Raw genomic sequence first — 15,164 nt, 5'->3', positions numbered from 1 at the left:
TTAAAATAAATTGTTTCAGTAGATTCTTAACATCAGCATGCACCACAGTGCATTATCAGCTTTTGTTTTTGTATTTTCTTCTTGGGTTGAAGGTATGCCAGTCTGACAAATAATTTGAAACCCAATTTCCTATTTCTCTGCAGCTAGTACCACACGGTGTGCATTTAATCAAATACACTTACCATTGTATTTCTACAAGCCCGTCATGTCTCATGATGTTTGCGTATTCTTTTGACCAAATGTAATCTAGATATATTCTATCTTCTGATATTGCAAATTTTATAATTTCGACCGGTAATTCCTACATGTAAACAATATACGTCTTCTGACCGCCCTTCACTCCCCGCAGGGAGGGGGGGGGGCTCATAATAATAAATAGCTGAATGTCATTGTGCTAAATTGTATGCTGTTTATATCTTATGCTGCGCGAGCATTTAAGATCGCGACGTTATTCGTAGACGTCAAATCATGCTGTGCACATTTCTTAACAATATTGTAAAGCATCCAATCTCAAACTCCAGTCTTCTCTCCTAGTGACCCAAACTTTGCACTGTGGAGCGTTAGCTTCGTGACCGGAAGATTTTGGGTTTGAATCCCGCTCGTATGATGTACAACTAGTTAGAGACTGCTTCTTTGCCAAACCGAATTCCAATGTGCGAGTTTTGTGTTTGTCAGATAAAAAGACATCCACATGTGTTGCTGAAACAGTCAACATGATGAAGAACGTTCGGTGCAGCGATTTATATTAGTGGCACATCATCTACAGCTAATAATGAATAAAAAATTCTCGAAGGGACGTAAATAAATAACGAAACGAAGGATCTCTCATTATAAGCTTCGACATTGGAAGTCTTATGTCTTTTTCATTTTATAACTCACAAGCAACGCTTGTGTTATGGGTCAGAATAACCCGTATCGTGACCAGCAGAAAACATCACCAAAGCTACGATGATTTAATAATTTATTTACGGGAAAAATATCAAGTAAAAAATCACTCATTTATAGTATACTTTAAAAAAACCGTGTGTAATGTTTGTTCTATGCACGAGGATGTTCAGTTGTCACAAAACAGCTGTTTAAATTCCACTGCCACGAATTAGCAGTTAATTAGTCAGTCCTCAGGTATACTCCAAATTTCTGTAGAGTAATTGTAGAATGTTTGTAGAGTGGTTGTTAACTGCTTGTTAAGAGAAAACCCACATGCTATTTGTCTGAAACAAATTTCCAGACAGTTCATTTCTAGAATGCACGGCTGGACAGAACAAGTATAATATCATCTTTATATCGAACTTTAACAAATATCGTTCTAAAAATAGAACGTCTGGAATCCTGTGTAGGTGACAGACGTCAATCAAGGTCAATGTCAACAACAAATGTTGCATTTAATAAAACTATGGTGACCTTGAAATGTTCTATGTTGCTTAAATTAGTTTAACTTGACTACGTATTTGCGTTTTTCTGACTGCTAAAAAATCAAACATCGCTTGTGACATTATAGTTTTATGCGGTGTCTAATGTTACCTTTCTAATTTGTCCTGTGGAGCTTCCTAAGAATGCCACTGAGAATTCTGTTGTCACTGTCAAAGCCAAGGAAACAAAGTTATGCAGACCATTCGTCACTGGAAACTGTATGACTGGGGTAGAAACTAGAGGAATCCCCCCAGCGATAATCACATTTAAGGTGTTTGAACACAGCAACTCATCGTCAGATAACTCCTACAATTTCGTTAACAAACATGACATAATCTTTTCAAAAACCCACAAGACGCTGAAGAGTTGATGATGCCTAGGGAGAAAATAATATAACTGTGAAAATATAATGTGGATTCTATAAAATTCTAAAGAACTTTAAGTAAAATTGAAATCGCAAAACTTTTCTCAAATCAACATCAAAACGTTTCACTTTTCGACACTTTACACGACCATTCCCCACAACGAATTAAAGACTAGACTTTTTGACATCATAGAGAGTTGCTTTTTCAGCAAAAACGGAAATATTCATATCTAGTGATCAGTCATCCAAAAAATTATTTTGTTAAACATCACTGATTCTATGCACAAGTACCCTGAACTTAAAATAAAAAAAATATGCCAGAGTTCCTCATTGACAATATGTTTTGGTCTTTCGTGATCAAGACTTCCAACATTCTGTTGGAATTCCCATGGGCACGAATTGTGCTCCTTTGCTAGCTGACCCGTTTTTATATTCATATGAAGCAAAATATATTCAAAAACTTCTACGTGAGAAGAAAAACAATTCTTCCTGTGGCCTTGAATTCGACATTTAGATATATCGATGACGTTTTATCTATTAGTAATAACAACTTTCATTCATACGTCGATTCGATATATCCCTGTGAACTCGAAAGAAAAGACACCAAAGAGTCCTCTACTTCTGCTTCATACTTAGACATTTTATTGAAAGTAGATATTAACGGCAAACTAACAACTCAACTTTATGACAAACGGGATGATTTCAGCTTCTCCATCGTCAACTTCCCATATCTATGTAGTAATATTCCATTATCACCTGCGTATTTACTCAACTCTTGATTTTGTATTCCTTATAGGAGTTACGCGATTGATCACTGTTCGTTATTTTCACCTTTTCATATTCCAATACACTTAAATTGATATACCAAATATGATAAAACACCTTATTCATGATGTTCAATTACAAGCTTCAGTTCGAAAGTTGTCATAGATACAGGTATAATGATTTACTTCGTTTAGCTGACATAGGACTCAAGACGTGTGTGAAAGGTCAACATACGGTGCCTATTCCAGTAGGCAGCTGATCCAGCCTCCGTTGTATCCAAGGGTCTGTATTTTCCTTTCTCTTTATTTTGTATTCTATATAGGATTTATTAGATTGATCTCTGTTCGTTACCTTAACTCTTCCATTTTACCATGATTCTGTCACACAACTTTTGAATCTTGCAAAACTACATTTCATCTGCATTTCCAGAAAGTTAGGGGTCAAAAGCTACCCTTAAGATATGTACAATGCAAGTCTATTCCAAAGAGTTAAATCTTTAAGTAATAATGTACATATGTTTCATTATATTCCTTACCACATTAACTTTTGTACATCCAAGTCCATCTTTGTATTTTTCTCTGGCTGAAAATGCTGTGCTTCCATTCAAACACTTCTTCATATTAGTAAGCAGAGTCTTTCTCACCTCTGGCATACTGAATATACAGAGGGCTGAGCTGTTGTTCTTAATCCGACTGAAAAGTCCTACCAATACTTCATCGTCGGAGGTCAAATCAGGAAACTGCTTCTGCAATGACTTGAACAAATTATGTCCCGGTCTGAATACCTGTGCACTTTTTAAAACGTTGAAAGTCTTTTCATTTGATTTGCATGTTATAGGCATCTCAAGAAAAGTATTCAAACTGTCATCTTTTCTACACATATGCACAAGTTTTGAAGAAGTACGATCTAGTGTATCCTTTTCATTAAAGAGTATGTAGTTGTAACGTCTTGAAACAAATCCAGTCACATACAATATCAGACCTGGCTTCATGTATTTATTGTCAGTTTTAAATTCAATACTCCCTCGAACTGACAAGTCTTCTAAAAGTCGAATACTGACAAGGGGATGAAATTTCCTGTGATTAAATTCGATACTGTTTCTTGTGCTTGAGAACCTTGTGAATTCAGTTGCCACATAAAGCATAGCTTCCATATTACCTGTGTTGCTGTTAAGAACTTTTGTAACAAATGCTATCGTGTTCACATCTAATTCATTGGAAGCCACGGCCCTGTCACCAGTTAGCAAAATTTCACTGATGTTCTTAGCATTCCTGATCTCGCATTTCCCTTGGAAAACACTTCCACAAACCACAAGTTTGTCTGAATATAGCAACAGAATCCTGTTGTGGTTATCCGTCGGCAACAATGACCAAAAGAATGAACAACTACTTGATCTAATTCCACATTTTTGTGAATCGTTCTGAGGACCAGTAGTAACCACCGTCTGCATCTCTAGGTCTAGATCAAGTCCATAGATGTAGTTTGTGGCTCCGATGAACAGTGTGTTGTTGCCCAGTACCATGTGACTGAGGCTTCCCCTGCCTTCGGTAACCAACACGACAGTATGTGTGGCATTTGAGCAAGCCCACAGAACACAAAGGTACACCAGCCACGTCATACTTGTGAGTCCTGTCTTCCTCATTGAATTCTATCCCAACTGAAAGAGATGATAATACATGAAGCAGTGAATTGATCTTAAATGTTTATGGTCATTGGAGTTTGCATTTAGATCCTGTATGGTGAGGGATTCGTGTTATATATAAGCGTATCCTCGATTTTCAAATTGTTATCTGGTGTGTATTATAGTTCAATGTTCCATACCAATTGTTAAGCTGATTCTGAGTACGGATTACTTCGTCTGCTTGATCAAGAAAAGAAGGAAAATGATAAATATTTCATTCCGTAAAATGCTGTCTAACGTGTTTCGTGTCAATTGTTAAGCCGTTCGTGGCACACTTATTCTGACTACAGATTAATCCGTTTACCTGATCATGATATAGGGCTCACGGCGGGTGTACCTGGTCGACAGGGGATGTTTACTCCTCCTAGGCAACTGATCCCCCCTCCGTCATGCCCAGGGATCCGTGTTAAACTAACTCTTTATTTTGTATTCCTTACAGGATTTATGAGATTGATCACTGTTTGCTATCTTCACCATTTCATGCAAAACATTTGTAAAATGGAGATTTTATTCGTTTGTTTTAACATGGTAAATCTCAACATGTCTGATTATAGCCTAGATTCATACTTTAGTTCATAACTAATACAAAAATATGCATTATACCTCAAATTACTATTTTTCAAACTATATTTACGACGATTACCGAAGAAGTTTTAAAACTTATATTAATAATTCTCGTTGACTGGGATATTTTTGAGAATGGGTCATTATGGGATGAAACCAGAGTACCCGGATGAACCCCACGTGTCAAGTGGGTGATCACGTCACAATCTTACTTATATTAATAATGAAAAAAAATAACATTTATAGAACGCCTTATGTAATAAGAATTACTCCCAAAACGCTGAACAATAGGGTATGATATGAACGTACATTACAAAGTAAAGAAAAAAATCAAAATGTACATATTAATCAAAAATATATAAATATACATGGAAACCAATGGCGACATTTTGAAGATAATACAATGTATTTTGGAAATTATAAACACCAACGAAATAAAGCATTAAGATTGTTTAGATTAGCATTAAAATTGTCATTAAGAAAAACGTGTGCTATCTCAAAAGCTTAAATGTCATGGAAAGCAATATTTAAAAACTGCGTTTTTAACAGTTTCATACAAACGGTTATGGTTTTGGCAGCTTTAACATGTTTCGGGAGGTCATTCCATAAACCGGCTGCAGTGCCACTGAACGTGCGTCCTCAACAAGACTGTGTGCGAATATTTGGCACAATTAGTCGCAGATCTTAGTGATCGGGTTGCAGCGTCAGTGAGTTCTTGTACATATTAGGGAACACATCCCGTCAGGCCGCAGAAGATAAACACCAATATTGTTGTATTGTGGATGATACTACACAGGAAGCCAATGCAGCTGCGCCAAGACTAGTGAAATATCCCGCTTCATTGTCCTTGATTAAAGTCTGGCTGTGGTGTTCTGAACATTCTGCAAGCGGTCCAATGTGGTCTTGTTGAGAAGAGAGTTTGCATAATCGAGTTTTTATGTAACGAGTGCATTGACAAGAGTCTTACACCCTTCTGTACTTATGACATGGCGAATGACCTGTTTTTATATTCCTATTAAGCAGAATTCATTCAAAAACCTCTAAAACAAAATATCTTGCTGTGGCTTTCAATACAACATTTAGATATATCGACGACGTTTATTAACAATGCTAATTTTCATTCATACGTCGATTTAATATATCCCTGTGAACTCGAAATAAAAGACACCATAGAGTCGTCCACTTCTGTTTCATACTTAGATATTTTATTGACAATAGATATCAACGGCAAACTAACAACTCTACTTTATGATAAACGGGATGATTTCAGCTTCTCCATGTAGCAATATTCCATTATCATCTGCAAATGGTGTTTATCTCACCTGATTCGACACGCAAGAGCTTGTTCTGTGTTTGATCAGTTTTGAAATCGAGGCAGGATACTGCCAAACGAGTTGATGGTGCAGGGGTTTCAACAGTCTCGTTTAAAGTCAGCATTTGGCAAATTCTATGGTCGATATAACAATCTAGTTTGCCGATACAGCCTATCATTGGGTCCAATGCTGTCTGACTCTCACTTCTGGTTGGCGCGGGTTCGAATCCCGCTCGCGCTGGTAAGTGAGAAAATGTCCCAGTTTACTTTTGGAAGGTCGGTGGTCTCTTCCCAGGTAAATTGTATCTGGCTTCTTTCTTCCACCAATAAAACCTGGGCGCCACCAGATAACTGAAAAATTGTTGAGTGTGGTGGAAAACAGCAAAAAGTTTAATCATACCGATTGTTAGGCCTATCTTGGCGCAACTGTTTATGACTACGGATAACTCCGTTTACTTGATCAAAATATAGTGCTCATGGCGGGTGTGACCGGTGGACAGGGGATGCTTTCTCCTCCTAGGCAACTGATCCCACTTCTGGTACAGTGCCTGCGACGTTATTCTTGACATGATACACGATAGAACACGATACACGCACGATAGGATAGGATACACGCACGATGCGATAGGATACACGCACAATACGATAGGATAAACGGTAAACCTGATAAACGCAAAACACGGTAAATGATCTTAACGATAAACGCAAAACACGATAAACGATCTTCGGGGTAAACGGAAAATCTCAAAGAAAAGTTGTAAATTTAGAAGCAAATTAGACAGAACGAAAATTTGACAGTTACAATATAATTATTTTATGTTGATTTTAATATTAAAGGATTTCAATATTCATTACTTACCTAACACGTATATCCAAAAGAAATTTCTAATTGGAAGGTAATGCATGCATGTTTTATTATTTTCAAAAATATTTCTTTCCTGTAATTGCTGTAATAAACGGTGTATTTTTCAAAGAGCAATTTTCTGTCGCATCTGAGAAGTTTAATTTAATATGAGCATTGACTGACTTCAACATGAAACGTTCACCACAAGTACAATTAAAAAAAATCATCATACAAGTAAGCATATAAACATTAGCAAATGAAATTATTGCCAGTGGAAATACTGCAAGTTGAAAACACGTTTATTAATTTGAATTTTGAGTTGATGATTTTGGGGCATTTATACATGAAGGTTTTTAGTTCAGATATGCAGACAATAAACACGGCTGTGAAAACTGGATCACCCATCCGTTTAAATAGTTTTAAAATGCTAGGTTCTTTTTTAATTTTGTTGACTGCGTAATGTAGATGTTGGAACCGAGGTGTGTATGATAAAGCCCCTACCCTGTTTGCAAAACGTATGTTAATCAACGACCTAGCCATCTTTCCCACCTTATTTACATCCCCCCTTTTCTTTTTTACCTCGTACATTAATTAACGAAACTAGGTCGCTTCCTCCTAATACTCGTACGTGTAAATTGATACAAATATACGCCCAATTGGAGGATCTACAGGAGTGTAAAATTATAACGCCAACAATATTTGATTGATTAGGAGAGAGAGAGAGAGAGAGAGAGAGAGAGAGAGAGAGAGAGAGGTTTTAATGCAAAATGCAAACAGTAAAGATATTCAAGTTTGGATAATTCTCTCTCTGTGTCTCTCTTTCTGTGTCACCAGTAAGCGTTGGAGTATGTTAATAGGAGCGTACACATAGGATCCATTTTACATGTACATGCCAAAAGCAAATTCCAACCGCGTCTCTGTCTTCGTAAAAACAAAACTCTAGACTTGCAATAAAAAAAAATTATAAATGGCATTACATGTGTATATTGGAATTTCTTTGAAATGATCGGAAGAATTTGAATATCGTTTATAAAATAAGATTATGGCATTAGAATGAGACAGTCTATTGACTCAAAAAAAAAAACCATTGTAGATAATTTCTTTTATCATGGCCGTATTGTTTGGTTTATCACTATTTACTTGATTACTTGATATCTATATGAATTTTCTCAGCCAATGATTCTAAAATGTACATACGTGAGATTGATCACTGTTCGTTATCTTCACCTTACATACATGTATTCACATTATTTTTTTATGTATAAATTATACAGGAAATTAACTTAATGTAATGTAATGTAGTGATATCGTACTTAGATCTCATATTCTAATGTATACTATCTTGAATGTGAAATAAAACCAAGTAATATTTTGAGTGTAGCGAGAAGGGGGGGGGTGTATTTTGCATCAAACCCTAAATTCCCCAAAAATTTAACAGTTACAATTACATGTAATTGCCTCTTAGAAAATCCATTGCACCCACACCAAATCTTCATACGTTAGATATTCCTAAACTATGGGTGATATTTGATAGTCATGAGTGATGGGAACATTTATTTAAATTGATATCTTAATAACAAAAATAAATAAAAAGCTAGCTGTTCTTAAATTCGCACTTTTGAAACGCTTCAAAATTTTTGTTTAGTATGTAAGAAATTCAAATAATCACCAAAACCGGCATATAACCCATGTAATAAATTTCCAGTATCTACCCGTACAAGTACTGGCACTCGGTACATGTAATAAATTTCCAGTATCTACCCGTACAAGTACTGGCACTCGGTACATGTAATAAATTTCCAGTATCTACCCGTACAAGTACTGGCACGCGGTACATGTAATAAATTTCCAGTATCTACCCGTACAAGTACTGGCACTCGGTACATGTAAGAAATTTCCAGTATCTACCCGTACAAGTACTGGCACGCGGTACATGTAATAAATTTCCAGTATCTACCCGTACAAGTACTGGCACGCGGTACATGTAATAAATTTCCAGTATCTACCCGTACAAGTACTGGCACGCGGTACATGTAATAAATTTCCAGTATCTACCCGTACAAGTACTGGCACGCGGTACATGTAATAAATTTCCAGTATCTACCCGTACAAGTACTGGCACGCGGTACATGTAATAAATTTCCAGTATCTACCCGTACAAGTACTGGCACGCGGTACATGTAATAAATTTCCAGTATCTACCCGTACAAGTACTGGCACGCGGTACATGTAATAAATTTCCAGTATCTACCCGTACAAGTACTGGCACGCGGTACATGTAATAAATTTCCAGTATCTATCCGTACAAGTACTGGCACTCGGTACATGTACAAGTAAAAAGAAACAACGATGACAGCTGAGTCGTACTCAGGTGAGCAGACTTTTGGGAGATGCAACAACCTTGCACCCTTTTAAAACTTAATCTTCTAATTGTGTGAAATACAATGTCCTTGAGAATGTTTGCTGTGAAAACACGAGTGATACACGAAATCAGATATAAAGACGCGCACTAGTTCAGTAGTTGGTACATAAGTAAAATACAGGTAGTAAAAAATCGAAAGAAGAAAGCCTTCATTAAAATATATTTCATAAACAATGTGATTTACTTATTTTTTCTTTCAATTCGGAACTTCCTATTTCTCTGTTAGAGTTAATTATAAATAATTATTTCTAGACAAGCAACTGCTCGTGAACTTCAGATGAAGGAGCTTTCAGATTTACTGTCCTCAGTTTGCTCGGGAAACAACTGCCTACTTTCCAGACTACTTAGAATGAAATTGTAATAAATTATCAACCTCTCTGGAGCTCTTCTTCTGCCTTACAATCGCCAGTTCTCCTTCAAATGTAGTTTTTTCCTCGATTCCTAAAATAGCTTCTTTAAGAACACGAATAAAACTTTCGGAGGGTATCGTACTTTCCCATTAGATTTAATATACGATCCCAATAGTTTCCGAAGCTACACAATAACTGATTCTCACGATAAACGGAAAACCTTATCCAAAATACGATAGACCTGATAAACGCAAACCAAGATAGAAAATGGAAAACCTGATAAACGCAAAAGACGATACGATAGGATACACGCACGATATAACACGATAGGAATGTCAAATATAACGTTGCGGGTACTGTATATCCAGGGGTCCGTGTTTGCCCAACTCGTTTATAGGAGTTATGAGATTGATCGCTGTTTGTTATCTTCACTTTTCACGCTTCTGAGTTATGAAATGGCGAATTCGACCAACATAGCAAATGTGAAAGTAGCATCTCTTCATCATAGATGACGCATGGTTCTCAAAAGTGAGATAAGGATTGAATGTTTGACACACGATGCAACAGATATGTTGTGTTCTCCGACATTAAGGTGGTGTAATGGAATATTTGCTGCTTTGTGTTTGGAAGAAATGTGAAGATAACGAACAGTGATCAATCTCATAATTCCTATAAGCAATACAAAAGTAAAAAATGGGCAAACAGGAAACCCTGGGTATACCAGAGGTGGGATGAGGTGCCTAGAAGGAGAAAACATTATAAGGCTGAATTCATTGGAGGAAGAGAGAATGAGCAAACCTCCTGTGACCAGCGCCACTTTAAATATCTTTATACGGGATACATTTTTGCTAGCCACACGTGTCTCATACGTTAAAGTTACCACTGATGAATAGCATATTGGAAACCCACAGCTAGGATGAAGCAGGTACCTAGGAGAATTAAGCATCCCTTGTCAACCGGTCATACCCATCGTGAGCCCTACATTGTATATCTTGATCAGGTAAACGGAGTTATCAGCTCAAAATCAGTGTGCGAAGAGAGGAGGATCACCTTACAATCACAGCCAATCCTGAGGATCCTGAGGATCGAACTCGGGCTGCAACGGCGAGAACCCAGTGTTATAACCACTACCTCTGATGTGTTTTCCCTACTTTTAATTTTGTATTCGTTTTAGGAGTAATGAGATTGATCACTGTTCGTTATCATATATAAAAGAAAGGCGAAGATAACGAACAGTGATTAATCTCATAATTTCTATACAAGAAAGGCGAAGATAACGAACAGTGATCAATTTCATAAATTCCACAAGGAATACAAAATAGAGAGTTGGGCAAACACGGACCCCAGGATATACCAGAGGTGGGATCGGGTGTCTAGGAGGAGTAAGCATCCCCTGTTGACTGGTCGCTCCCGCCGTGACCTCTATAACTGGAGTAATCAGCAGTCAAAATTAGTGTGTAAAAAATGATCTAACAATTGGCATGAAACACGTCAGACAGCATTTGACCCGATAACATAATTGAATAAAATGCAAGCAAATATGGCGCGTATTACCTAATTTGCCTGAATAGTGATGTCCAATGAATTTCTTAAGATCAGTTTTGAAGAGATTATGACATGCATCAGTTTTATATCTACTATAATGATTAATAAAATCTATCGTAAGTGACATTTAACTGGACAAATTTCAAAGCTAACCTTATACAACACGGTTTGTTTCCTTTAACTTCAAAACTGATAAATCTATAGTTTTGAATGTACCACAGTCTTTTTCCTGTTGGGAATGTACTTACGTGAATGGCGCTGGTGTTTGTTTCTTCCGGATTTAAATGATTCTTCCCGAGTTTAAATCAAAACTACTGGGAAACTACAAGCCACTTCCTTGTTCATAATAGTCCAACTGTATTCAACACGTCGCTACATAACATCTCTTTACTATAGGGGTTGTAAGCTCGTGAACGAGATGACGCGAGATTTGTGTACTTCCAATGACAAACAAACCTTTACAGTTTGCATGAAGCAGTTGTTTTTGTTTTTTTTTGGGGGGGGGGGGGTGTCGATGCAAAGAAGTGGACATTATGAGGAAATTGTGCAGGTCCTATACGTCCGTATAAATGCATTCAAATACCGATAGCAAACTTGATGTCCATTAAATAATGAATATCTTGGTTTTGTTTGTTACCACACCTAGGGTCTTAATACCGATCATCAGTCTTTAGTTATATATACGCTCAAGTAGATCTAAATAGATTTACATTTATTTATTTACAATCCACAAATCAAGATGTACACAGTTATACGTCACATGCAGTCTCACCTTTAAAAGTGGGAGGGGGTCAGAGTAAAAAAAAAACTAGGAGAGGGCTATATCATTGCAACTAGACCTTGATAAATGTAATATTTACACAATTCTCAAAAAGAAATGATAGCATTTAATATTATAAACAAATTAGATTATTGTTTTAGAAAGTGGATTCATTGAGATTCGGTTGGTACTTTTGGTGGTGGGGGGGGGTATAATTTGATAACATGATACGTTATGTTTTAAAGTTCGCACCACTGTGTTGATGGTTTACTGGGAATATTACTATTAAACAAACCTTCTCCATCCGCATTGCATTTTTCTATCTTCTCTCCCTAAACCAGTTTCAAATTGTATAAACACAGTTTTGTGTATCGAAAAATCTTAGTTTATACTAAATTCAAGAATGTGGTTTTAACTTAAACTTCCTTGAGATAAAGAGAAACGTATTGCATGAAAATTATTTTTCTTCCGATTTTTTAATTAGGTTAGATGGATCGATGCCATTGAGACTATAAATCTCTTGAAATATTCCAAGACACCTTGATACCCAGGCCATGGTATACACCTCCTGCAAGTACCGTCAAAGCAGTGACTTGTGCAACACCGAATGGTGCAATCACTTATTTTTCAACTTTGAATACAGGATCAACATGTGTTCCACAGCAAAATTCCTGTAAAACCCACGGCTGGAAAACGGTTTAGGTGTTAACCATCTGTGATCAATTACCACAAGGTGTGTCCTTGAACATTCCAGCTTATTATCCTTAAGAGGACAGTTGGCTTATAAAAAAGTTGAACTGTGTTACATAATAGCCAGGGGAATATTTACGTCGAGAGGGTTAAAGAAAGGATAAAATCCACATACCAGCAGTCTACGAGCCAATATCAACCAAGATAAATATGTGCATGTGATGCATAAACAGTATATCAAATATTGATAACTGTTTATTTAACCGTAATACTTTTTCAACATTTTCTTGAGTGGCTGTTAAGTACAATGCTCTACATGTTCATATCTCCGGAAATTATGCACTCGGGTATGTTTTTTTTTCTTCTTTATTTTAATATCATTTCTTCATTTATTATTAATTTTTGTAAATCCCGTATGAATAAAATAAAACTTGTGTGTCAAATAGTTTAGTATAAATAAAAAATGCACTATACTGATTGTTATTGTTTTACTAAGTATATTTTATCAATACATGTTGATTTTGAATTCATTCAGGAATGAAAATATTAAAAGTATAATTTTTTTAATGTTATGTGTCCATTCAGAGTCCTTTATGATTCCGAATAATTCTGCAGCCAACTGTTGTCCAAATAATCAAGTTGCAGAAATAAAATTATATCACTTTGCAATGTTCTTTGTCCACTATGAGTCCTTGATGATCCGGATAATTTTGCATGCAATCGGCAATAATTCATATTGCACAAAAGCTGGCCCTGTATCAGGTGATAGTAAAGATGGCTGGACTTGAGGGAGTAAATGTAACACAAACTTTATTATATGATGTACAGTGAAGCCTATAAAAAGAGAATCCTTAATAAAGAGCCAAACATGAGGAATGCTTACAAGGTAAAAATCGTTACACTGTGTACTGCTTTATCTATTGTTAACTGTACATGTGCTTCAGAGAAATGGCTTTTTAACTTCAACTATATATCAGGAACAGCATCTCGAGTTTCTGGTGACTAGTAACACATCACGTGTTGGCGGGAACAGGAATAGACCATGCATTGAGAGATACCCTTAAAACTCAGACTTGTGCAGCCAAATACCTAAATTTATTAAATATTTTTATAATATACCACTATGTGCAGAACTCATCAGCCCAGTAAGACAGGTATATGTCTTGATTATTCAGTACATCGCTCCCAATGATTCATTTATAACTGTTAGTAACATTTTTCTATTACTTGAATCACTAGTATTATATATACAACACGCACGAGAAATAATATTACAAAGAAAATATTGGTGAGCTCAGAAATTAATTCAAGACTTTTCCGATGCCTAACATTTCTTTTTTCTATCTGGCTGTAAACAGGATTTAATTATACACATTCTACAAATTCTCAATCACATTATTGCCCCAACCACTGATATCTTTAGACAATAACTGCCCCCGCCCTGTAATTTCTTGCTAAATATAAACAAACTTAATCAAGCCATAGATAATCAAGTTATCTTAATAATACCAATTTATATCCACAAATTTTCTGCAATAATAGGAAAATAATTCTGGCTAATCGCAGCTTGTTTTTGATCAAATTTCATATACTGCATATTTCATATCAATGAAGAAAAGGACTCAAATCATGAGACAATGTCATTTATTAAATCTAACAAATGACAAAAACTAAACTACATTTACATGACAATTAATTGGCTGGGCTTAAAAAACAAAATATAGCAATACTACAAATTGACTAGTTAAAGTGTAAAACATACAACCAAAAACATGCTGACTAGTCACATGACACAAATATGACTAATCACATGACATGACAAAAGTAGCCCAGCCAATAGATATATGTTAAGAATACTACTAAATATCAAAAAGGTGGTGCATAAAAAAGGCCACAAAGCAACAAACAAGCTTAAGCATGTTAGTTGCTGTGCCACCCAAGAATAGCCAGAAGTAATTGTATCGGGATTGAAAGTTGAGATTTCATAGATATTGTAATTTTAGAGACTTAAATGTTTCACAGAGACAATTAATAAGAAGCACATCAGTCAAATACTGGTCTGTGCATTTTAAAGACAATATATTTTTAAAATATATACAAACACAGTAAAATCAAGAAACATTGAGTATATTGTAACATGTAAATATTGTGAGTTGGGGGCAATTCTAAATGTAAAATGTACAGTATAACATTATAAAAACCATGAAGAAGTCATACACTGGCCTACAATAGTTTTTATGGGACATAAGAAACAGCAGTCACATATACTGGCCTGTTCCAATGGGAAAAGGTCAATCATAACAATGTTCATACAAGACATTAGCCTGCAAAGTCATGACAAATACTGAGCATGATCAAGGAAAACAGCAGTCAAATACTGGCCTGTTTCGGCTAGTCAATGATGGGAATTGGAAATTGGCAGTACAGATAGTTTAGTATGGAGGTCCATTGATTGCT

General features: G+C 36.0%; 1 protein-coding gene across 1 annotated transcript in view; it reads right to left on the bottom strand.

The window, feature by feature from the left end:
• Positions 1 to 11,499, bottom strand: part of LOC125656481 (plexin-B-like) — a 56,784-nt gene extending 45,285 nt beyond the window's left edge. The window contains exons 1-3 of the mRNA XM_048887082.2: positions 11,411 to 11,499; positions 3,075 to 4,196; positions 1,522 to 1,716 (exon numbers count right to left, since the gene is read on the bottom strand). Coding sequence (XP_048743039.2) covers positions 1,522 to 1,716; positions 3,075 to 4,181 — 1,302 coding nt within the window. The 5' untranslated portion in view covers positions 4,182 to 4,196; positions 11,411 to 11,499. The remainder of the gene's footprint in view (positions 1 to 1,521; positions 1,717 to 3,074; positions 4,197 to 11,410) is intronic.
• Between the last annotated feature and the right edge of the window lie 3,665 nt (positions 11,500 to 15,164).

The sequence above is a fragment of the Ostrea edulis genome, chromosome 7 (genome assembly GCF_947568905.1).
Source record: "Ostrea edulis chromosome 7, xbOstEdul1.1, whole genome shotgun sequence".
In the NCBI taxonomy this organism is placed as follows: Eukaryota; Metazoa; Mollusca; class Bivalvia; order Ostreida; family Ostreidae; genus Ostrea; species Ostrea edulis.
Note: the sequence above shows the minus strand (reverse complement) of the source record. Positions and strands in the feature narration are given on the sequence as shown.